At 39.4% G+C, this 25,672-nt stretch overlaps 1 protein-coding gene and 1 long non-coding RNA gene across 5 annotated transcripts in view; both read left to right on the top strand.

Annotated features, from left to right (window-relative positions):
- The window catches only part of APP (amyloid beta precursor protein), a 244,534-nt gene that overhangs the window by 130,335 nt on the left and 88,527 nt on the right, over positions 1-25,672 (top strand). For 2 of the 4 annotated variants that reach the window (XM_080573112.1, XM_080573111.1), the window contains exons 7-8: positions 3,134-3,301; positions 17,927-18,060. In XM_080573112.1, the coding sequence (XP_080429238.1) occupies positions 3,134-3,301; positions 17,927-18,060 (302 nt within the window). The remainder of the gene's footprint in view (positions 1-3,133; positions 3,302-17,926; positions 18,061-25,672) is intronic. The other 2 variants (XM_080573113.1, XM_080573114.1) reach the window with 1 other exon arrangement.
- Positions 22,019-25,517, top strand: LOC308185341. Its single transcript, XR_013943311.1, has 2 exons — positions 22,019-22,144; positions 22,285-25,517. It is a non-coding gene; the product is annotated as an uncharacterized lncRNA (long non-coding RNA).

Below are 25,672 nucleotides of genomic sequence, written 5' to 3'. Positions count from 1 at the left end.
TTCTCCCCTGATTATCTCAAAAAAAAAAGTAGAAAATGGAAGGTTTTGGAGAGGGAAGGAACTGGCAACTGTAATCTTTGGTTTAGGGCACAGAGAAGATGAGGAGTTTTACTCTTGCAGAGGGATGGTGTGAAAATTGTAAGCATCTGAAAACAGTTACAGTTTAGACCACTTTATGAACCTGAATTGTGACAAAAGCATGTCCTTTTTAATTTGTTTAGTTTTGCAGAGCCAAAGGCAAAAAATGCATTTTTGGAGGGGGACAGTGAGCCAGTTCCTTAAACAAAGCAAAGCTCACAGTAATGCTGTACTGGATAAAAATTATTTGTGATAACAAGTAAAATTGAATTACACAGTGGCAAAAAGTAACTCATCTTTTAATCAGTTTTCAGCAACAGGATTACTATGTGAAGCAAAGACAGCTTTTAATTCTTTGATGAATCATGTAGCAGTGTATGCTGCCTGCTGCTAATATCTGTGAAAACATCATAGCTCATCCATCATAGGCTTTAATTGCTACACTCAGTACTAGTGGAAGGGAAGCAGGATATGGATGGCAGTAATTTTTTCTTAGCCCGAGAAAAGCTGCGGAAGTTCCCATCTCTGCTTCATTGCTCCATCCTCTCAGTTACAGCAGTAGAGCTGAAGATTAAATTTGTGGCTTTTTTAAATGAGTACAAGTGATGGGGATATGGAGAGGCATGGGGGGAGCAACTGGTCCAGCAATGGGAGCAACCAGGGCTGTTTTTCAAGCATTGAAGCTGGTTTAAAAATGTGCCTTCGCCCCTGAAGCAGGGCTAAAGGAACACTACTCTGAACCCTCCGCAGAAAGAAGGTGGTGGTGGACAGTGGTGGCCCTGCTGGAAAAGGGATGACAGCAGCAAGAAGTTCCCTACCCCGAACGAGCAACACACTTCCCTCAGTGAGGGCAGTCGTGGAACAGTTTCCCTCTTCTGTTCATCTTCATGTAGGTCATAAACGGTTTGCACAGTAGGCCATTTCTCTCTGTGGTGAAATAATTGCCATTTAGGACTCACTGAAAGCAATCTGGTTGGCTGTGCAGGCTCCAGTGCTTCAGTCTTGCTGTTTTTAATGCACTACCCAGTGGTTTCCAGAATGCGTGTCCAAGTGCATCTTCACGTGTATAAATGACTGTAGTTTCCAGAGAGCTAATTCCATGTTTTCACTGGCATCAGTTATTTGATGGACAGTTACCTTCGTTTTTGCACATTATTTGCATATACACAAAATCTCAGCTCCTATTTCTGTGAGAGCTGTACCTATAGGAAATTTCAGACTAAATCTGTGAATCGTTCCCATCCTGATAACACTTAACAGTACAAAATGAAATATAGCAGACTTTATAGCAAGTCCAGTATTTTGAGGGAAACATAGAAGGTGCTTATTGTGTGGTTAGAGGTCAGTCCGTAGTCAACATGAATTAAGTCATTCTAAAAGGAAGACAGAGATGTTGAGACCTTTGTTTTCTGAAATGACATTTCCTGCCAGCCAGAATTCTCTTGATTATACCTGTCTCTTTAATGTCATGAGTCACTATTCATTTTTAATTGACAGGTGGCAGCTCTTCCAAGTCTCTGCAAAGTTAGCTTTGTGTGAGGGTTTGGCTGTATAATTGGATGGCAGGTCTAGATGTTATTTGAATCTGAGCAACCACTTGTGTACTAAATGTAGTATATAATTAATCTTATGGTAGCATGCAATTAGTTGTAATTAATGGTCTGCACAATTAAATTTGGTTTGCTTTTTTCTCAAAAATCACCTCATATAGAACCATAAAATTTGTAGTATATCTTTGCTAACTGAAAAAAAAAATACATGGGTCTGTTTCTCTTGGAGCAAATATATATGCTCCCTAAAATTGATTCTTAAGATTAGCATATTCATGTACCATACCTATAAATAAACACGTGTGTAAAATTATACCTACACTTACATATTTAAGTGCAGGCAGGCATCAACTACTGATGACGAATCTCAAATCTATGCACTAAGCAGCGGTGCTCCCAGGGACAGTGCAGAGCCGATCACTTGTCAGGACAGGGCCTCCCAAGAGGGATTCTGCGTAGCCAGCGTCTTAGAGGTGACGAGCGTGCACAGCATTTCCAGTGCCAGTGCACTGATATTTCTCCCCACCTTTCAACCCTTGGGGAACTGCCTTCCACAAAATTCACATTTATGCAGAGGATTTAGACGCCTCTAGTGAGCGTGCCAGTTTGTCTGCTGATGTAGTGTGGGGGATGAAAGCAAAAGAGGGGCATATTGATATTTGATACTATGCGGTTTTGAAATGATGTATATGCATGTTGGAAGATGAAGCTTTTTTTTTTTTTTTCCTGTTTGGAACATTATTGGTAAAGGGCTGTATGTTTACACATGTAATTGGCTGGATTCCAAATTGTGGGCAGAATTTCCTTTGTCTTCCTGTAATTTGCATAGTTTGTTTTTGTTTTCTCCCTCAGGTTTTCATGTGTTGCAGGTTATAGGCAAAGACTGTGGCAGCTCACAATAAAAACAAATGCAAACTGTTTTATTTTTTTTTTCCCCTCTATACATTCACTGGGGATGAGATTTCTTCCCGTGGATGGAGTAAAGCTGTGGCACTAATTTTATATATGTGAGCCCTTGAACTATGAATCACAACCCCTGTACTGAGCCGGGTGCAAGAGGGAGTTTCTTTGTCAGTGATTGTATATAATTAGGTGCCTGAAGAGAATTTGTTCTCCTGTATAGCTCATAAATGTTTTGTTTGTTTGTTTTCTTTTACATAAGCTAGGAAACTCAGTTTTAGGGGGGGTTGCATAGCTACAAGCCAGCACGAAAGAAGTTGGCACCTCATCCTTTCAGATGTTTCCTTTCAGGCCTGTGGCTGAGGCTTAGCGGCAGGAGTCTGAACCGCTTCAAAATGTGCCTGCACCATCTCTGGGGTAGTTTTCGGGAGGAAGCATTGAAGCAGCCAGTAATTTGGGTTTCCTCTTCCCCCCGAACGCCCCCTAGGTGCTCCCTGTTCCTCAGGCGGGGGTGTTGAGGCGTGCCTCGGCACACTGGGTAGGTGGAAATCCAGGCAAGGCCGTTTTCACGCTAAATGTGGTTCCTCCGGGTCTCCTCTGACTAGAGGTGTGCTCTGAACAAGCCGAGACGGGTCCCTGCCGCGCGATGATCTCCCGCTGGTACTTTGACGTGGCCGAAGGAAAGTGCGCGCCCTTCTTTTACGGCGGCTGCGGCGGCAACAGGAACAACTTTGACTCGGAGGAGTACTGCATGGCGGTCTGCGGCAGCGTCCGTAAGTGCACCGCCGGCCCCTCACCGCCTCTCTCTGGCCGGCCCCGGTGCTTGGGAGCGGGCCTGGGCTCACACTAACTCTGCTCCTGCCGCCCGCGGTCTGTCCAGCACCCTCGCTCACCTCTCGGTCCTCGTTAGCCTCTCGCTAACCCAGCATGGTAGCGGGCACCTTCTCTGCCCTCTAGACAATCTTTCAGATAGCTGGCTGAAGCCTAACATTTCTGTAAACCAGGCCTTCGCGCTCACTTGGTCTTCATCTTCTGTCAAAGCTCACTAACACTTTGTGAGTCCCTGTTTCTGCATGTGCAATGTTTCTACAGGAAAAAAATGAATTTTAGGGAAGTCTCAGGTAAGTTTAAAAATAGCGCTTAGTTTGTACACTGTATTTTCATGTATTTCTTTTTCATCAAAGCAGTATAAGCTCATCAGAATATCAGAAGATTTATTTCCAGGCTTGGAAGACAATTTTTTTTTTAATTTGATTGAATGCTTTGTGTGTGTTTACAAGGAAAAAGGGTGAGTTGCCGTTTGATATTTAGGTTTCCCGACAGCCATGATGAGCACAAATGCGAATAACCTCCCACTTGCTTTGTTTAACACACTATATATTTTAATGATTACTTTCTATAAAGAAAGCATATTTGCACTGCGGTTTTGGTTTGAGAAGGTTGGTTTTGCCCATAGCAGAATACTGCAGCTGGTCAATCAGGCACTGGATTCAGCAGCTGCATTTCGTTTTGGAGAGCACTCATGGAGGCAGGATTTCTACTCCAGTCCTCCAGGCTTGTTTCATCTTCGCTTCTTGTAGAGCTGCTCAAAGCTCCATGGAGGGATGAGAAGAAAGACTAGATGAATGGGCAGGAGTGATCAGCTTCTGCAACACTAGATGTAGCAAGCAGAGAGGAGAAATATGCTACATATGTAGCTACTAGAAGAAATATGCTGCATGTTAGAATTAGATCTATATTTGCTAAAAGAACTACATTTTGAACTGCTAAGTTCCTGTCCTAAGTAGGGCATTAGAGCTGAATAATATGGTTTGTCTCTCTGATTGTGAGCTCTGTAACAGGCAAGAAAAAGTAGGACTTTGTAACAAAAGTGAATTTAGGGCAGAAGTGGAAAGAAGAAAATCGTAATGAAGGAATGTTTCTGCAATGAAACAAGCAGGTACGTGATTCTAATGGGCAGTTGATCTGTAGACATGGAACAAGGAAAGAAAAGTCAACTGAAGATAGCTGGCTCAAGCAGATTAGGGGCATAAAAAAATTCTGCAGTGAGAGAGGTGTTGAACAGTAACACTAGAAAAGCCTTGACCTCTGGTACATTTAGTTTTAGGTAGCTGAGATGGGGCTGTATTTATTCCTTATTGCTATGACCAGCAGAATTTGTAAAGGACAGGTACTTTTTTAGTCATGTGTAGGTGAGTATCTTGCTTAATAGGATCAAAGGTGAGTTTCATGCTTAAACGGTGATTGGATCAAAGACAATATGATAGCCTTCAAAACTAATAATGGAAAATAATTGATAAACTGAAACTTCTGCTACGCTACATGTGGAAGTATTCCCAGTTAGCAAGCGAAGAATAATAGGAGTGAACAAGATTTACCTGCACAGAGCTCTGGAAAATTCATGGGTCTTGGCTTGGTCCCTAAGAGGCAAGTGAAAGGCACCAACCTCTGATATTATACCTTCTTGCTCCTGTGACAGTACCTGTTCCTTTGCTCAGTGGACATGTTGCCTTGCCCAGCAAGGTAGGATTGAACAAAAAATAGCTATTAGCCTTTTGTGCTGTACACTTTACTTTTATGGTCAATAGAAGAGTTTCTAAAAGCTGTATACAGCTGTATACATTGGTGTTCTGGTTGGCAAAAGTATGTATTTCCATATACCTGATAGGAATTGACGATTATTACCACCTTTGTCAGCATTACTAAAAATTTGAGAATATTTTTGTGGAGGCTGGGCAATAGCATAAATAAGGACTTGAAGTAGATCCTGACTCCTTCAAGATTGCAATTTTGTTAAACTTTCAGTTTTTACAGATTTGTTTTGGCTCCTGCCCTTCAAGCTGAGCCATATGGATGCATTTCTTTCTCCAAATCCTGTAGTGGGGCTCTGTGCTGACTCAGAGGTCTCCTAATATAGTGCATCTTGCATATGGAGCTGCAGTTGCTCACCCAGCCCTTCAAATCATAGTTTCACTTCTGGCATTCATAGCGCTGTGAAGTTATTACATGCAGGGAAAGGTGTTGCTGACTAAAGAACAGTCACATCACAAAACAGACTTCATGAAAGTTATTCTCCCATAGTTAAACCTGAAATGATGACTGTAATTTGTTGCACTGATAATGCAGTGACATTGCTTGTCATATACATGTTGTAGGTAAAATTACAGCACTGACTGCTTTTACCAGTAAACTGCAGAGTCTGCTCTAGGATGAAAGTATGACTGCTCAGATGCAAGTCCTAAGAACCTTGTAATCTTTTAACAGAAAATCATTCTGCTAGAAGGGATGACCTTGTCCATGATCTTAAAAAGAATATTATGGATTGAATCAAACTTGGAAATTAAATTGTCTTCCTTTTTCAAACTTGTTTCTTGGTAGCAAAAGTTGTACAGTCTGTGCCTGTGCTGTTTGAGAGGATAAATGACATCTGAAATGAAAAAAGAAACTACTTCTAAATTAGTCTTATGGCATATCCATTAAGATATTCGTATGAGCCCAGAATATTCCTCTTTTCTCTGTCATGGAAGTCCGTTTTTTTTTAGGTTCAAATCAATAAAACAATACCACATTAGCGTTTGTGTTCTTTTCATGTGTGTCTTGGTTTACTTTGGGAATCCTATTTTTGGTCTATTTTCTTGTTTTTCTTCAGTAGTTCCTCAAGCAGCTTTTGAGTCTAGAGGGTACACTTCCCAAGCTATCTTAGCTATCTTCTTGTTGCTGTATTTTCACATGATCTATGTACCTCTTACTACTGTTCTTAAAATACTTTGGTTTCATCTGCTGTCTCAGTATCACCATGCTATTTCTCATAATTCTTCATCATTTTGCTGAATAGAAATGGCAATTAAAATTATTAGAAGTCCTGAAAATGATATGTTTCAGCACTTAAGTGAGATTTTGTCTTTGAAACCGGTCCAATGTTGCTGAAAATGATGGATTGACTTAACTGGTTATAGCAAGTGTTGGATCAGGAACCTCCAATCCCGTTGAAGAAAAGGTAAAAACAGTACGAAAGACTTTCAGTCTCAGTGTCTAGGCCACCCCTCTTCTTTCCTGGCCTTTTTTCTTCTCTTTATCACCCCTAACTTAATCTTTCTATTTCATCTTTCTACCCCTTCCTCCCCCAGCTATTTGCATTCATGATTATTTATTTGTCCTGACCTTTACCTCTTTTCTCTCCATTTTTGTTGCTCTGTGGTGTTCTGTAAAAATCCAGTGAGCCTCTCTTAGGCAGGACACAAGATGGAACCGAAAAACTTGCCTTCCCTTGGTCTAGGTATAGTTTTGCAGGATAAATGAGTTAGATTGTACAGAGAGTAATAGGAAATAGCAGACAATGGTTGTGTTTCTCTTGATAGTGGCCAAAGGATGAACGGGTACAATATGAGTTTATTTTTCTTGTAATGTGCTGAAATTGGAGTGAACCAAAACCTGAGGAGTTTCCATTGTCAAGAATACCAATACACTATGAATACTGAAAATACGGATACTGAATACTAATATCCTGAACACAGTCTACAGGAAAAAAAATCATGTTTTATTCTGCTTCCTTGCTGAAGTCTGTTAGCCTTGATCTGAAAAGGTGGTTCTGTCAGGTTGTACAAAGCCTTAGACTCTCTTTGCTATCAATGAATTTGACTAATGCTCTGAGGTCTGACAAAAATAACTTGTCTGTTGGGTAGGAGCTACTGCTGTCAAATTTTCCCATTTATCATGCAGCAACACTGGAATTGATGTATAATTGCCCTAGAAGTAGAAGGCTTTAAACATCTTGTTACCAGTTCCTTTAGCCTGCCAGACCACATGCTCTCTCTCTATTGATTTTTAATAAGGATGTTCAATACTGTCTACAGTTTCTATTCAATTTAAGGAGTCAAGCTTTTACTGTGTGACTGGCCATAATGACTTCTTTGAATTCATTAACATCTATCAGATGGTTAATTGAGATTTAATGACCTCAAAACGGGTATGTATTGACAAGAATAAGCAGAAGATGATAAAGTGCCATTACTGAAGGAATTAATTCTGTCTTATTGTCGTAATAAAAAGTAATCTACTGTAAGATTTTTTTCACTTGTCCCTTGATTGTTGTTAGTTAAACAACCTTAAAGCTACAGAAAATGTAAATCTTCTAGAAGCTATTTTGATATGATGTTAATGTTCCAGCCTTAACTTGGATGTGCATGGAGCTTCAGAGTTCTTAAATGTGCTCAATTTAACAGCCGTTGCGTACAACACTGCTCTCTTCCAGATCCTGTAGCAGTAATGTGGTAAATTAAGAATGTGATGGAACTCTTGCTGCAGTATTTGCATTTTTTTTGCATCTAAAGCCGAAGGAAACTGTACTCTGGTGGCACAGTCAGTTTTTGAAAAGTTCGACATATCATTGAAATGACCTTTTATAAAACAGGGTGTTTTTTAATATTGCGCTTAATTCCTGTGTTTAACAACAGAGGGAGCCGATAGGATCCAGTGTTGTCAGTTACCTCTTCCACCTTCCCTGTGAAACGTAGTAGTAAGTTCAAATGTCAACAAGTACTCCTTTATTTTTGATATCTTACAGCATGATCACAGATTTTGGGGGGTGAATTTAGGTAAAATAGGATTTCTTTTCTAGACTAAATGCTGGAAGCTTACAACCTTGCTAAATCTTTTAGTGGTTGGTAAGTGACAAATACTTTATTTCAATTTCAAGCGGAAAGTATGAAAGACACTAAAAGCTACAATTTAATAATATACATAAAATGTCACACTAAATATTAAAATAATTATGCGCAAGATTAAGACCAATATGAAGGATCCACTCTTACTGCTCTTCATATAGGCTAACTTCACCTTGACTTCTGACTAGTATCAGTCTGTCCGTGATAATAAATGAGACCAGTCTTAATGTTTTTGCAGTTCATGCTCTTAAGTGAGGGAAGAATACATGACCTCTAACACTTTTCATCTCCAGTTTAATTTCTTTTCCTAGGTAGTGTGTATAACAGTTTGCACCCTTCAACAGCAGAGACATATAAGATGATATCCCAATCATTTCCTGTTGTCGGTAATTTCCTTTATCCATTTGCTACTTGTTCAGGATCTTGACATCTCTCTAATTAACAGGAAGTAAAATGCTTTGGCAGCTAAACTTGCATGCCGACTTCCAGAGCATGTTGTAAGTGATAAGGCATTAGAGAGCTGCAGGGCATTTGAGTAAGCAGAGTGGTAAAATATACCCAATTGTTAGTTAGGAAGGATGTTCTAATCCTCTGTCTTATTTACCAGGTGATTGCTTGTTTTATCTGTACAACTTCAGAGATCACTCGAGCTTTGAGGTCAGGTATGGGGCTTAAGACAGAAAGCAGGCCACATGTAAAGCACATTCTTCTGAACTAGATGATACTGCCCTTTCGCTGTTCTTGAGGTTTATGGAGTAGCTGGCAGGCCTAGGCCTATAAAAGCAGTAGAGCTTGTAAGTTGCTTCGTGCCAGGAATGTGTCCTTCCGACAACGCACTTAGTGCTGGAAAATATTCATCACAGCAACTAGCTGCAATACTAATTTGTCACAGCACTACTGGAGATATAACTTAAAATACAGAAGTGTAGAGCTAACATTTCAAATTCTAAAAATCCATACCTTTGTAAGTAGTGCTATTGCAAGAGAGCATTTCACATAATGAGTATGAAGTTTTTTATTTGAATGACTAAAAAAACAAAAAGAAATGATTGCAATTACACTATGCCAGTCACGCTATGACAACCTGTTGCTTTATCATAAAGCTTCTTTGTATTCAATTGTCTTACTGCTTCCCAAATTAGCAGTAAAGGGGGCATTACTTCTCAAGACTTCACATAAATGTGTCCCTTTCCCACCATCTCCAGCATGAATTGCCTGTATCTGCTGTGTTTTATTTTCTCTGGCATGAAAACTGCACTGAATCGTGCATCTTGATGAAGATGAGGCCAATTTCAAATAGTGTAGATGAAATCTTAAGAAAAACATATTTTTTGCAGTTTATTGTGAGTGCCTGACATTTGTCATTTAGTGCCTAGGAGCTATAAATGGATGAATTCCAATATCTATTTAAATTGTAAATTTTGACTACCACCTTTAGGGAATGGAAGTGATTAATTCCTGTTACCACTTTCTTCATCTATACAAATTTATAATTATATTTCAGCCTTGAACCATCTGTGGAGCCAGCGTTGGGCTGTGCCTTTTTAAAAGAGCAATTGGATAAAGTTTAGTGTTCAAAAGAAAAATATTGTAAATGTGTCTAAACTGTTTGTTTGTTTGTTTGTTTGTGTTTTCTTTTGTACTCCGTGGAACTTGCTATCTCTTGGTTACAACCACGGCAGAAGGCATGTTCAGGAGAATACTTCTGTGTTGTGTTTATTCGCAGCATTATGATTTGATGTAACATGAATAATTGCATGCTTTTTTTCCTGATAAGTACTCAAATTTATGGTGACAAATCAGAAGAGAATGACCTTGTAGCAGTGTTTTGCAAAGATGTTTGAGAGGCCGTCAAGAGACTGTTTGCTCTGGGGACCTCCTTCCAGGCAGAAGAGGTAGCAAAATGGGACGGGTCCTCATTTCAAAATTTCAGCCACTGCCTAATGGGATTTAACTAGCTGTTGGAAGCTGGAGTTCTTGGCTCTCAGGGAGTGAGAATCAGACCTCACTATTGAGTGAGGGTAATCACGGGTGATATGAAGGGGAGAAAGAGAGAATAGACCTGAAGATACGTTGAAAGTTGACACAAGCTCATTATTTTGCACAAGATGGAAGAAAAGAAATGAATCAAAGAACACAAAGCAGGGAAGCGATCTGAGCAATTAATGACTGAGATGAGTGTTGAATAGATATGAGCAACACAAAATTGCATTTGTCAGGGCTGGTGAAAAGGAAGTTGCAGTCATGGAGATGCAATGAAAGGATGAATGCCAAGTTGTATCTGTGCATGGATAGGAAATGTATCTTGAAGTTCTTATGCAGAAGGACTCTAATATGAGAAAGTTTAATTTAAACCTAGTTTAAATTCCCTAGTGGCAAGTATCAACCGTAGTTAAGGTAATAGATAAGACACAATATGACTATGATATTTTTTTCTCTCTGAGAAGTCTCCATGAAGGACTTCATTAAACTGTCTTTCAAGCTGCCTGTTGTTTGGATACCATCGTTATTTAAATAAAATTGTAACAGGTCAATGAAAGATAGGAGCAGTCTTTGCAAAGTAAAGTTCAAAAGGGAGTATAACTTTTAAACATGATGTGATTTTTCCACCCTGAGACAGTTAATTGCATTTTCAGGCCAAATTTGTTAAATTGACTTGTATTTATTCTTTGAGTAGTAATGCAAATTATGAAGTATTACAGAAATGATACTCAGTCTTTGATGACAAAGTAGCTTAGCCTTGATGGGTAATAAGAACAATGAGAAGACCCAACTATTAAGAAAGGAAGGAGCATCCCTCTGGAACACTGGGTGGGATCGGCTACTCTTTCATGTGTTAACTCTCTTCATGTCACGTCTGCCTGGAATCTCTTTTAATTTAACTAGTAGACGTTTTTAAACAACATGCTTTCTAATCCACTTCAGGAACATTCATCTAATTTAACAGAATTTTGGAAAAGACATCCTGAAAAGGAAGCAGAAGAAGTAAAGTCTGAGAACTGCTGGTCCTTTATACTGTTTGAAATGTGATCCCTGGGCATACAACTATTACTATTACAGAGTGCTTTTTTTAATTCAGTACCAAGGTGCATATATATTTTTCTGACAGCAGAATACATTTCTTTCTCTCCAGTCTGTTAGCCTGTTTTGTGTCTTCTGATTCCCCACTATTGTAGTCAGAATTCCTTAGTTTTTATGAAGAATGCTTACGTCCAAAGGCTTCTGGAGTGTCTTAAAGATAATCCTCAAAACATGACGAGAAAGCAAATGTACGAGATAAATAAAACCTAGTGGAGTAGTTGTGATCAGGCTGAGTGATGAATATGTAGTTGAAAAGGATGGGCCTTAATGTCAGTGAAGATCTTAATGGGAGTTTGTATTATGGAACATCTCTGCTGAAAATTAAAAAGTGGGCACCTGGAGTTGAGTGGCAGGAATTCCTGAAGGACAGGAATTCCATGCTCTGAACATAATCAGCACAGTTCACTCTGCAATTAGCTTCCAAGCAGGGAGATGTGCTGATGAGTCGCAAGGCAAAAGATGTGGCTCTCAGAACTTAACCTTAAAGTATCGAGCAATTGTGAAGATTGGTGATGGAGGATATTGAAATGGTTTGTATAAGCATCCAGAAGCTCTTATCCAGGCTTCAGAATGCTCCCTCTCAGACCTTGGGTTATGGTTGTGTCTCTTACAATTCATGTAAGTAGGTTGTTGAGGCACCTGGTAGCATTATAGATGTGATTGCAGGAATTTCTGGATTTAGAGAGGAGGCTGTCTCATAGCTTAAAAGTGAAAAGCTAAATTTTAGATTTGGGACTTGGGACTGCCAGAAAGTGCCTGAAATGGAGAAGGTGGAGACAAAAATATAGGAAAGGGTTTTTGTAGGAAAGAATTATCTGAGAGGCCAGTGATAACCAAGTGCCAGTGCTGCAAGTTCCGCCTCCCACCAGTCCAGGGGTGACACAAACACTTGAAGCACAGCACTGCTGTGTACTTCTCTCCCAAAAATCATGATAAGAAACAAACATCAACAACAACCTGCCACTCCTGGGTAAAATACTAAAGTTGGGGGCATGTCTGGTTTTCATTCTCACACTTCATTCCTCCCTTCTTTGTAGGAGGAACTCTGTCCTTGCCTTTTTTCTTGCTTTAATTTTAGACAGGATTCAGGAAGTGATCTTGGTGAAATAATGTATGAAGTAATTAGAAGTGGAAAAGTGTAACAGTTTACCTGCTGGTCCTCCAGCTTAAAGTGCTAAGAGGACAATAATTGTCCATATTTATAATTCAGTAGGTTATAATTTATGTATAGTATAGAAATACACTTACTGCTCCATGCCCCAGTATTGATCTCGGTACCAAAAAGCATACTAGTTTCTCATGTGCTTTTCTCCAAGTAATTAAATTGTATTAACTAAGCATAACTCCACAAAACTCATCCTGATACATCCTTTTCCCTACATATACAATAATGATAATTTGCTTATATTGTATATAAACCTTCAGCCAGCCTTCATTTGTCCGGTATCGTTCAGCCAGTAATTTGTCTGTTGTGTAATAAAAAGGTAATCAGTGTTTTCCTTCGATGTTGTTCAGTCTGTTTGTGGGTGTTGCTACCCTGCTGTAAGAGGAGTAGCTTATTCGCGAAAGAATTAGTATACTGTCTTGTAAAACTGTTCATTTCACAATAGAAACCCTTCCTGCTAAAGATACTCCGTAAGCACTTGTGACTGTCAGAAGTACTATAATTAGTTGTGATCTTAGTCAACAACTGAAAGCTTTGATCTTAATCCTTCATTAGTGAGGCAGCTACATACGTGGAATGCAGAAGCAATGAATGCATGCACTGAATCCCACGGTGTAGTCAGGTAATGCTCTCGGTACAAATGGCTTCCTGTCTTGCATGCAGCAGCCACCGTCATTCAGGAAGGGGGCATCTGCCAACCCTTTCACTTTATATGAGCATGGTGAGTGATTGTTTTTTCTTTCACCGGAGATGCTGATGTGGATTATTTATTTTTATACAGAACAGTATATATACAAAAGTAAATACAGTAAAAGTATAAACAGTATATATATACAAAACACAGAATCTGGGGGAAGATGTAGTTGCCTTTTTTTTTTTTTCCTGGTCTTTCTTCTGATATTAGTGATTGTTAATGAACATATAGTGTAGAGGCTAATTTGGCTTTGTTATTGAACCTTTGTCTCCAGGAATGTTAGTACTTGTAAGTGTAATAAAAAAAAAAAAAAAAGTTTGGGAATTGGCAGGTAAAATGAGTGCAAGTATGAAGGAAATGTTATCTGATAGCCATTTCTTCCACAGCTGTCAACACGTGCTTTTCGATCAGTCTTCATGCAGTACTAGAATAAGTTACACTATAAAACAGACAATGCATGGAAAATGAAACCTCCTTCAAAGAGCCCATGTGGTCAAAAACTGACATCAAGCTGCAGATTTTTAAGGAATCCTTACACGTAACTGATGTCTGACCAAATGTTCCCAATTTACTATGAGAAAACATGCAACACATCCATAGAAATAAAACTCCTAAATGTACTGGAATGGAAATGGTAGGTTTTATGCCAACAGCTATAAAGATATTTTTAAATGTTTCTCCTTTATTGCAGAAGAAGGGAGGCCCAGTATTTTTGTAAGTCTCTTTTGGGGCGGTGGGCTGCCAGTTATTGTTACGTTGGAATCGCAAGGCTTTTAAACATACTATAGATAATTACAATTTTTAAAAAAGAGATGGGGAACTTCTCACATAATCATTTGCAGGCTTTATAAATACAGGGAGCAAAATCTTGCAGGGCTTTGTGTTCTTAAGAACTGGATATTTTATGTCAGAGAAATACTTGTGATTTCAAATTACGTAGATGGCTAACTGCTCATAAAGTAACTGCTCCAGAATATGAGCAGAAGACGAAACTGTATGTGATCGTTTCATCTTACCTTTTAGTATTTTCCTAAGCATTCATGCTGAACTTCCTTTTAATGAAAATTACATCTTTTTTGGTTTTTAAGCATTTAAACATTATCCCTGTTTGCAGTTTGAAATGTGGTCAGTATTAGCAGGTTGGTCCCTGCAGTCATCGCCTGCGCGTGTGACAGATCCACACACACGCTCCAGCAGTGGTATACAGGCGCGAGGCGCTGCGCGGTGCTTGGTGCCCGGCTCTGGATGTGCCAGGGTGCGTAATGGAGAACCACATACAGCCTTCGGCCAGCGATCTCACTCTTGTGTTTTGCAGAAGGTCAGGAGTGATTGCTTTCTCCTCCTAGCCAGTATCGCTTTTCATTAGCATTAGCATCCTCAGCGTTAGCTTGAGGGAGCTCGTTGCAGGTGGGTGTCAGCATATTTCCCGCATCCCTTCCAGCATTCCTGAATGCAGTCTGGCTCTCTCAGGCATCCAGCTCTGCTGCATTTAACGTGCAGTCAGTCTTTGTTTGATTTGGTTGTGCTCTCTGGGCTCCCACTAGGAAACTAGTAATTCTTATTTTCCAGTGTTGATGCAATTCCAAGCAGCTGTTCGTGAGCCTTGCTTCCCCAAAGTGCCTGCTCTTGCTCTGAAGCAGAGGAGCTTCCCTGGGGAGCTGCGGTTGTTTGCTAGGCCGCTGGTGCTCCAGGCACGCACTTGCTGATCCTATAACCAGCTTTTGGAGGGGGCTGCATTGTCAGGCATCCTTGGCACCCAGCACTGAAGTACCAGCCTTTCCCGTTCTCAGCGCCCAGCATTGTCACCTGTTTAGAAGCAGGCAGTAAGTGTCCCAGTGGGAAGCCAGCGTGTCGTCAGGAAATCTGGGCTGGAGAGGCCACGTGTGTGAGACAGCAGCTTTTGGTAATCAGACCTTAAATGTACAGGTGGCTTAGCAGATCTCATTACAAATTCTGGTGACCTTTTCCCCCCTGTTCAGTAAATTAAAGGTTAAATTTGCATAATTTGTTGGACGGGTATTTTGATCATCACTTCTTTCCACTCACATTTGTACAGACGTAAGTTCGGGGCTGGGAATTGTAAAAGACAGGGAAAGATGGAGAACGTGCTGGAACTCTCCCCAAAACCTGCTGTGTGCTGCAGAGGCAGCCAGAAAACAGCTTAGGCAGAAGGGGGTTTTCTTTGCACGGCCCTAAGAAACTCTGGAGCTTGCTGCCACACCACATTGTGAATGTTAAATTTCACCCAGGTTTGGGGAGAAAGAAAGAGAGTCATGGAAGGCAAATCCAGCAAGGTTAGTTAAACATTGCAAAAGGGTATTTACATTTGTCTCTGGTGTTCCTGAGCTTCCAGTGGGCAAATACGGAGAGTGCCGCCTTAAGCTTGCCTAGCTCGTCCCTAGGAATGTTTGGTTAACCTGCTTCGGGAAACAGGACCCTGGAATCTGGTCTAGAGCTCTTAAATTTCTCCCTGTTTGAAGCAGGATTTTACATTCATTTTGTAAATGGAATTAAATTGTGTAACTCTTAACTGCAGCTTCAGAAAAAATAAGGATTAATTTGGTGCTTGAGAGATTGAAAAGGAAAGATGTTTTAAAATAATTTTGAGCATTATAGAAATGTTTTCACTCAGTCCAAGCTTTGAATGTTTTGGTTTTGGAATTTGCTTACATAGTTAGAGCCATTCAGCTGGCAGCACTGCACCCCAGCAGAACCTCTTCTTACACTTGTGCAGGACATTAATGGCCCTGTAAGTTTTTACTGTCTGAATGTTTTCGTAATAAAATCCATTTGGACGTTCCGTGCAAGTATGAACAGTAGGCTCCTAGGTCTGCCCTTTCTCAATAGTACATCCGATAGCTACAAAAGGTTACGATTTGTACACACGTGGACAGTGTGTATAGATACATGAGGGAATGTGGCAGAGGATGAGAGTTAGGGAGCCCATACCTCACCCCTTTGTGTAGTTACTTTTCCTTCGTTTGACACTTGAAACTGTGTAATAGTAATATTGCAGTCACATATCATTGGAAATGAGTTGTTAACACTGAGAATTGAAAGCAAAATAAAATCTTTATGCTTTTATAATATATTAGAGAATTTAAATTGTCTGAAGCTGTAGGAGTAGCCTGAGAGTCATGTTCTATTTCCGCAACTTCTGTGGCTTGTCAGGAACTTCATTTGCTCCTGTTTGTTTGTTGCAATACTTCAGTAATACAAAGGTTGACAAAATGCAAATCTTGCAACTAAATATTTATGAAACATCTGAAAATGGTGGAAGGAGTGGCAATTTGCACTGCCTATGACTTCTCCATTAGATTTTTGGGGTTGCTTGTAGATATTTTGGGACTAGCAAGGCCTATCCTTTGTTCCAGTGACTAACATAAAAAATCCATTGTGCAATTTCCATCAGCAGCAGCCTAAACCCATCTATGTCTTTTACACAGAACATATCTCAAATGCAGCCAAGGCTTTGTGTTCATCCTCTTGTTTGTTTTGTTTTGCATTTGGTGTTAGACATCTAATATAAAATCTGAGGAACAAGTTGGATTTTGGTTTAAGCTTTTCTTAAAATTTGAGGATGCATTCGTTGGGACTAATACGTGGAGAGCTTGAACTTCTAACTGATGATTAAAACAATAATTCAGCCAACATAAAAGTGTTTATATTTCAACATTTTTTGAGGAGAGTCGTCTTAAATATATATTGGTTGTTATTGCTCAGCCTAATCTTCAGACTGAAGTTTGCTTCTGTTGAAGACTTGAGAAACGTTTGAAGGCAGGGAATCCTGTGGGTTTTTTTTTCTACCTGTGTCAGTCTTCCTAGTAAAACATACCACATCTGTAAGTAAACTATTGTACATGTAGTCGTTAGATTTTAAAGAAATCCTGTGCAGCTCTGTGTACAGTATTTGTTTGTTAAAATTTTAAAATTAACTTTGCAACTGTTGAACAAACTGTGACCAGGGAAAAGAAACTAATTAGATAATGAAGATTTTAGTGATAATGTAGCTGGAACAAAATTAGAGGTTTTTTTTTTAATTGCTGTTACATCTCCAGCACAGAAATGTTACACTACTTAATCTAGGAGTCGCTGGATGTTACTGCTAAAGAATTGTTCCTTGAATTACACCAAGCGCACCTCTTCCTGCTACCAGTGCATAGGTACAGCCTAGTTATCTGACAGGAATGGTTGGTCATTAGTGCATGCTTTCTGATTGTTTCCAGCATCCATGAGGGGTTTTATTAGTCAACATTGTTACAAATAAAGTAAATATTTGTGAGGCCAAACTATCATTAAGGGAAGGATTTGAGGTATTTTATTAAAGTGCCACGGGGTCCAGAGGTGCTTTAAAATGTATTTGCATTGGCACTTGTGTGTTACAATTCAGCTTTTAAAAGATAAACTAATATACAAAGCATGTCGTTTGCAAAGGGCTTTCTGCTGGTCTATGTACTTTAGTCATTGCCAAGCTTTTTTTTTCCTTCTAATTCTTTCCTTGGGCAGTGGTTTCTAACCTGTTTGAATAATACTGCTCTGCTTGTGCTGAAGAGTTTCTCCTGGATTATAACACAGGAGGGAGAGGGGGAAAATATATATGTGTTTATTCATTTATTTGTATATTTCTATGAATTTGCTGCATGTAATATACTCCTCTGAGGCTACATGAATGATTTTATTGTGATGAAAATTAGAACAGATGTTTCTTGCCTGGTTCAACTAAATTTTATCTGTACTAAAGTAGAAATTCTGCTTTTCTTCTTCCACCCTTCTCTCTCTCAAAACTTTACCTCAGTCCCTACCACAGCTGCTAGCACTCCTGATGCTGTTGACAAATACTTGGAGACACCCGGGGATGAAAATGAACATGCCCATTTCCAGAAAGCCAAGGAGAGACTTGAAGCCAAGCATCGTGAAAGGATGTCTCAGGTAAGGGGAGATTTCTTTATCATAGAATTGTAGATTTATCCCTAAACATTGCAGGGATCTTTGTCTCTCAAGTTGTAAGATGCTCGACGACCTTCATTTTCATGTTTCCTAAGGCTTGTGCCAGTTGCCCTGCCCATCTGCAATGCTGTATTTACTGCCTTTCTGACTCCATCTAAGAATTCAGCTGGAGCTGGCAAGGTCGTCTGTTTGTGCTTGGATCACAGCTGTGGCCCTAAGTTGCTACAGCTATTTATGCTGGTAGGAAAAAAAAAAAAAAGAAAAAAAAGTCTGTTAAAAATTGCTCTCATCTTTGTTGAAGAATGTTTGGTGTGTGATACTATTCTTATATTTACATAAAGAGCTTTACCAGTGTTATTCATCCTTCCTTTGCAGAGGCTAAGGTAGATTGCTTGTAATCAGCTTCATTTTCCAGGTGTATGCATACATGGCCATGCCCTGGTGTAACATAAGCTTGCGTATATTCATCTAATGCTCTTGAGCCTCAAGGTAACATAAAATGCATCTAAAGCCAAGGCAAAGAGGAGAAATTAGTGCTTCTGAACTCAACCAGTCCAACTGAATCAACTCTTTTTTTCTTTAACCAAAGAGCTGTGTAGCCTGAAACTATATGCTGGTTTTAATCTTATTGAACACTAAGAGAAGAGATATCTGTTCTTTCAGAAACAGGTTTTATAACAGAAATACCAATAAAAATTGCAACAGTTCCGCTCCAAGAACAGCAGTGAAAAAATATAAAAGGTTTAAAGGAGAGCCTGTGATGCATTTTTTTTTAGGATGGAACAACAGAGAAATTAATGTAGTATAATTCAGATGCACTGCATATACCATGTAGATATTTTAATAATTATTTTTTCCTTGTAACTTTCTTCCCCTGTAGCATTTTCAGTGTTTCTGTGTATTACTGACACATTAACCTTTAGCTTTTCTCTATAACATTTGAGTAAACCTGAGATTAGACTCTTAGAGTAAGTCCCCCTCTATTAGTACTGTAGATACATCTTGCACTTTTCTAGTAAATAGGCCAGGGCATCTTATATGAAGCAGTCACTGATTGAAACCACATACAGTAAACATGGCAGCTTTTCCTGGAGTAGTCTTCAAATTCTCCTCCCCTTGTCTCTAAAATTCAATATGCAGTGTAAAGGTTGAGCTGAGTAATTAAGGGCAATATTTCTGTAAAAACTGCATTTTTTTTATTTTCTGCAAAGCTGAAAGGTTTGCGCAGAAGAACTAATGAAATGCATAGGCACCCAGAAACAGCATACAGGGAGGATATACAGCACCAGTGCTTCAGGCTAAGAAAGTTAACTGGAAAAGCTACTGAACTGTAGCCTCAGAAAGCTTCTGGGTAAATGCTCTGCATGCTCTACCGTGTTCATTTGGGGGAACTCGATAAATGAAGGCTGCGGTTCAAGGGCTTGACTGAAGATCACGCTGGCACTGCCACGTGCTCTGCCCTCGTTAGGATGTTCCCAGCCATCCTTCCTGTCAGCACTAATGAGCGTACAGCTGTGGGGTGAGGCAGGTCAGCTCTCTCAGCTCACTGCCTTGTCACTCTTACCAAAAAAAAACAACAAAAAAAAAAGAAAAAAAAACACAAAAAAACCAACTCTGGGCAGTTCATCAAGCTAAATCACATCTGAGAAATCACAATAGGTACCTCAAGAAAGAAAGAGAATCAAACTGATCTTTCATATGCCTATGCTGATGATTAAATCACAGCTTAAAGTACATTAAAGTACTTGTCTTGAAGTATGCAGAACACCTGCAGAGCTTTTAAGAAGAGAGGTAACTTCAGTTTTTAAAAATCAGGTCTCCCTTCTATGAGTAATGTCTTGTATAGCACTGAGCTAACTTCTCCCACCTAATGTTTCAAGTGTTTTAAAGATAAAAGATCTTACCGGCAGGGAGAAAAAGCAGTTAGTTTACCATTCCATGTCTTGTTTCTCATGTGAAGTGTGGTATCTCTGGGTCCTATACCACTGGCCTGTTTTTTGGCAATTTATTTAAAAACTACTTTTTACATTGCCTTTAAAATCAGGAATTTTATTAATATGTATTTAACTAAAAATTAATTTGAAGCTGTTACTTGTTACATCAAAAAGAATGCCAAATAAATTAAACAACATAGCCTTTGTGTCCACGCTAGTGAGAGTAGAGTGGACTAGTTAAGCCCTCCAGCTGCACTGAACATATTTATTCATTTTTGGCTTAGTAGCTCAAAGTCTGGTTCTTTCAAAGCTGAAAAATGGGGGGTAATAAAGGAGCAGAAATGCCCTTTTTTCTTTTATTAAAAGAGAGCAAATGATCATGTCTTAGCGGATGATCAGTTTTTATGAAATGATCAAGTCTTTCATTAATCTTGATAAATGACATAATCAGAAGTAAATCAGTTATTAACTAAATACAGATATTTATTTAATAAATGAGCTGGTTTTAAAACAGTACTGATTTAATGCACACTTTATTTTGTAACAGTTAATTATGAAAAAAACCATGCTTTCTAGCTCACTTATCAAGCCTAATCATCTAAGAAGTAGGAAAGCATAGTATTTAAAAAATAAATTGAGATTAAATATTTTAACTGAAGCATGTCATCATGGCAAATGCAAATTTTTTGTGTATTCCCTTCTTGAGTTTTCCCGTTGTTCAGCATGAAATTGTCACAACTCTTGTTTCTTCTCCCCTTGCATAAAAATACACAGGCAGAGAAGAGACCCTGCTTCTGTGCATGGTCAGGTTGGTTCATCGTTCACAGCTCCTCAGACTTTCTTACTAGGGATGTCTATGCTCTTCTTGTACAATGACCTGATGCACCTCTACCTCACACAGTTTTAGGCCCTTCTGCTCTTAAGTGTCCATGCCTGCAGACTTCAGACGTGAAGGTTTTTTGTGCCTTTACATCTGCACAGCATCTGGAGGAACAAGTCTTACAATCTTTCCAAGGCAGTGCTGTAAAAAGAGCATTACGTTATCATACAATTTTTAACCTTTCCTAAGTAATGCTACTCTAAATAACAGCAAAACTGCGTTCCCATGCAAACAGGCTAGCCATTCATGTGCAATCTTTACATGTTTGCTGTTCTCCGATGTAACAGGGAGAAAATATGCTAATTTATCTCAGGCTGCCCTAGTTGTTTCCTGTTTTGGTACAATTCCCCTTTCTCTCTTTCCAGGTCCTTAACTTTTGTACAGTTCCCTCACTTAAATACTTGCTGCTAAATAGCCTGGAGAAACCAGATACTGAACCTTACTCAAAAAAGCAGTACATTTACACATTTTTTCCTTAAAACATCTTGAGATGTCCTGGTGTCTTATATTTATTTTTCCCATGGCTGTTGACAATGTTTTGGGTATCATACTGTGCACAGTACTTATGACAGGAACTTAATGATACCTTGTCTCCCGGAATAGTCGTGCTTCTTGGAAGTTCATTTCCAAGGCAAGTATCTGAAAATACTGCAGTCCTCAACCAGCTTGAACTTGAGAGTGAGAGCTAGTGTTGTGTTCAAGATTTTTAGTTTATTTCTGTGATGAGAGCATAGTTTTAAAAATGAAACACAAAATGCATCTAAAACAAAGTGTTTGATCCTGTTAGTCATCAAATAATGTACATTAAAATGCATGGTCTGTGTCTAGACTCCTGGGAGAGGAAGATTAGTCCTCTAAGCAACTCAGAAGATATTTTCCATACATTGAATACAGTTTCAGTTAATCAGGGTTTGCTTACTTTCAATTTCCCCCCTCACAACCTGTATGCAATACAATGTACATACATTTCACAACGTTATAGGAAGAAGTCTCCCTTAGTAACTGTGAGAGGAGAAGAAAGTTTCTTACATAGTATAAAGCATCCCTCCTCTCTCATACCAAGGGTGACACCCATCAGTGCATAATTTGGAGGGGTGCCAGAGGGATATCAAAGCTCTTTTCTTTCTTATAGTCATCAGGTAGGGTCACATCAACAAACCCATAGTAGCTGATAGTGTTCATCTGTAAGCAGACGTGGGTAACAAGAGTTGGCTGGCTGTTCACCACCACTTTGGATCATTGTATGCTGCTTGTTCCAGCATCCTTGAGAGGTCTGCTGGTTTGTTAGTACCAACAGTACCATACTCCCTGGATTACACTGTCTCTGTTAGTGCGTGTGAGGGCTCTTTACTTCTGTAGAGCTGTCAGCTTAGTAGTAGTTACCCCCCTCAGTTACATTCAGGGTTCTTTGAAGAGATTTAATGATGTTATTACCAGAAAAAAGGTCAAGACTTAAATGTGAAAGAGAAGCCCTCGACGAAAGTAGTCATCATATTGTGATGACTTTGACATTCTATCTATGCAGGCCTTCAGTCAAACACCTCTGCTGATGTGATTGGTGTAACCCAAATGTCTAAGTTCTTTCCTTGCAGATGTGCTTCTGTGCACCAGCATAAAAAAATGGGAATAAATTTTGCTGGTTTCAGTGTAATGAGATTTTTGTACTTAGCATTGCTCTTAATAATGAATGACACTTTCCTTGCTTCCTTTTTCCCTCTTGCTGTCCCCTACAGCCCGATTTCAAAAGGAGTCTGCAAGGCAGTAAGTCCTGAGTTCTGAAGAAGTTTGACTTTGAAACAGCTTGCTTCTTAAATCTCAACCAGAACTTGTCATTTTCCTGGCATAAAGCAGCCAAGCCTTGAAAAGCCATAAATCTGTGTGGCTTTGATAGGTCTGTGCTTTCTGTAAAGGAGAATAGGTTTATAACTGCACAGTGGACAAGTTCAGCCTTTCTCTGCACATACATATCTGGCAAATTAATTTTCTTTGTTTTCTTTCTGCTTGTTGGTTTCCCACAGAGTACTGTCATACATTTGTTAATCTCTCATAATTCTGTGAAGGTCTGGCCTTCAGTGAGAGCCCAACTTTTCTCTTGGTGGTAGGAACTGCCCATATGTAGTTGTAGGGCAGCTACGTCCCCAGTTAGAGCACACCCACACGCTCTTACCCCACCCACACCCCTTTCAACCATTGAAATCTTCCCAACTGCAAAAAAACAACGCTCAAAGCAGAGTTTCTGCAATCTTTACAATTAATATTGTTTCTGAAAACAGCCATGTCACTCTGGTTTGTTTGTTTTTTCTTCTTTTTTTCTTCACAAGCCATTCGCTCTCATACTTGAACTGGACTCTGAATCCCTTAGTTTGCATTCCTCCCAGCTACCTGTGTAGCCTTTCGGTTTGTCATCCCACCTTCAATGCTTTAAAAGACTTGAAGAAATAAAATAGGCAGAGAGACCTGATCTAGTCAAAGGTCTCTTTATCCTGTTACCCACAATACTAGTTTTCATCATATGGATTAGCAGAGTGTCTTTGCCTTTAAATTTTTCAAGATTAGTTTGGGGATAAAATTGCAAGGAGCTGTTGTTCTGAAAACCCATTGACTGCTCATTCATAGTGAAAAAGAGTATTAAGCAGATGTCAGAGATGTGATTTGAAGGCATAAAAGGAGGGGCGGGAGAAGAGAATCATAAACTTGCCAATCTAGGTCAATGCTCAAGCTTTAACACGTATCATTGTAGTTTAGCACTTGAATTAATGCCATGGTTTGTGGGTCTTCTGTAATGCTCACACCCTGGCGCTATTGACATTCCAGTTCTCTAGAAAGATGCTGCCTGTGTCTATGAGTTACATTTTCTAGGCCACCTTAATCATATGGCCTAAGTGCACTATTAAGAGATGAATACCTATGTGCACTTAATATAGAGCAGCACTCTGAACACTAGTAAGTTGGGTGTTGTTTTTTTTTCAAGAACACATCACAGTGTTCTAAATGGCATTGTCATTTCGTGTTCTTTAGTACCGCTTTGTTGGAGAAGCAGTACAATCTTTTGTGCACTAAGAAAGTAACAGAGATGGTTCAACCTATAAATTGAGTGCACAGCACAGCACATCCTCTTTTTGTAAGCTGCTTACTACAACTCTTTGCAGATGAATTTTCATGTCTTCTTGTAAATTTTGGTTTCTCACCTCATGAGAGCTTAGGTACAATTTACACATTGGTATGTATTTATCTGATTAAAAGATTACATAGATTGAAGAGGTATTTTTAGGCTGTATTATAATTCTTAGAAATCACAATCTTAACTTCACTCATCTTTTTTCTGGGAACTGTAAGCTGAAACTTAAGTCCTAAGTGATTTCAGGCCTTTGTACTTACAGCAACTGCTGTCTAACCATGCTGCTGCTGAAGCCCAGAGGTAGACAAAACCATTTCCTACATAAAAGTTTTGAGAATCACATTTGCCTATCCAAATCTCTCTCCACTCATTTGAGCCATTATTGAGGCCAGAGTTTCGTACTGAAAAATAATTGCACTGGTAGTATGCTGGCCTGTTTTTACTATGACTGCTTTATTGCTGTCTTGAAATAAATTCCCAAGGTTTGAGTCAAAAGAAAGCTGAAAACTTGACAATAAGATCTCACATATAAAGTCAGTATTGAGTGCCATTGTCTGTATGCTGATTATTTGTTAGGGTCTACAACCAAATAGGACTGAGAGGGGATTACATTTCAGGAAATGGGACTTGTAAAAGCCTCCTTTGAGCCTTTAGGTTTTGTAAAATGGCACAGGCACCACCAGCACTCTCCAACGTGTCCAGGAAAGAATCTGATTAATGATGTCCAGCACGTTGGAAAACTAGGGAGCTTGAGGCAGGAGCTGAGTGGTTGAGGCTCAACTAGCAGACGTGAGACACAGCAGATATACTTTGCCTTTGGTATTTATCCTGGTGAAATTTCAGTTGTACGTATGAGCTCTGAGCTTTTCTTAAATCCCCTTTAGAAAGGGTATGTTTGAGAATTTCTGTTATAAATGGTATGAAAGTATGGTTTTGGGTGAGAAAGAAGAGGAAATGTGGGAAATGTGTGTTTTGAGGAATTGCTTATAGGTTTCTTTTGTTTTCTGACGTTGTGCTAATCTTGCAAATAAACAAGTCATATTTGTGTACACTGCATTTGGCAACAGCAATTACTCCATAAAAGTATTATCTGAGGAGTATGCGTGAGGAGTATGTGCCAGTTATGAAGAGAGGAAAGTCCGTAAATAAGACCATGAGAAGGTTTCAGATGTCATGAATGCCTAATTGAGAGTAACTCATTTCCAGGTTATTGAAATACTGCCCTCTGTTATGCAGGATGTGGCCTCGTGTATTGCTGAAAGGAATAACACTGAAAGTTCTTCTAGATTATCTTTTCTGTCTGTGTTGTACTTGAGACAAAAGTATATTCAGTTCTCGAAATGCTTGGCACCTATTGTTGAACAGACTAGCACAAATTGTATGTAATTCCTGATCTGTCCCACTCAAAGGCCAGTGATATAGTCCAAATAAATCTAAAAAAAATGTGATTCCTCCCACCTCCCTCCCCCCAGAAAAGTCATTTAAGATGAGCAGAAATTTGCTTCTTTTGACCAAGGACGTACACTAAGATGGAAACATTTTCCTTTTTGTCTGAGATGAAGAGGGGTTGGTGTGTCCACTGTAGAGGCTTCCACTTCCTTTGCTTGAGGGTTGGTTGACTGCTGTGTTGCTTCACCATGAAGTTTCATAAGAGCTTGGTAC

This window comes from Anser brachyrhynchus (assembly GCF_964034855.1).
Source record: "Anser brachyrhynchus genome assembly, chromosome: 1".
Lineage (NCBI taxonomy): Eukaryota > Metazoa > Chordata > Aves > Anseriformes > Anatidae > Anser > Anser brachyrhynchus.
Note: the sequence above shows the minus strand (reverse complement) of the source record. Positions and strands in the feature narration are given on the sequence as shown.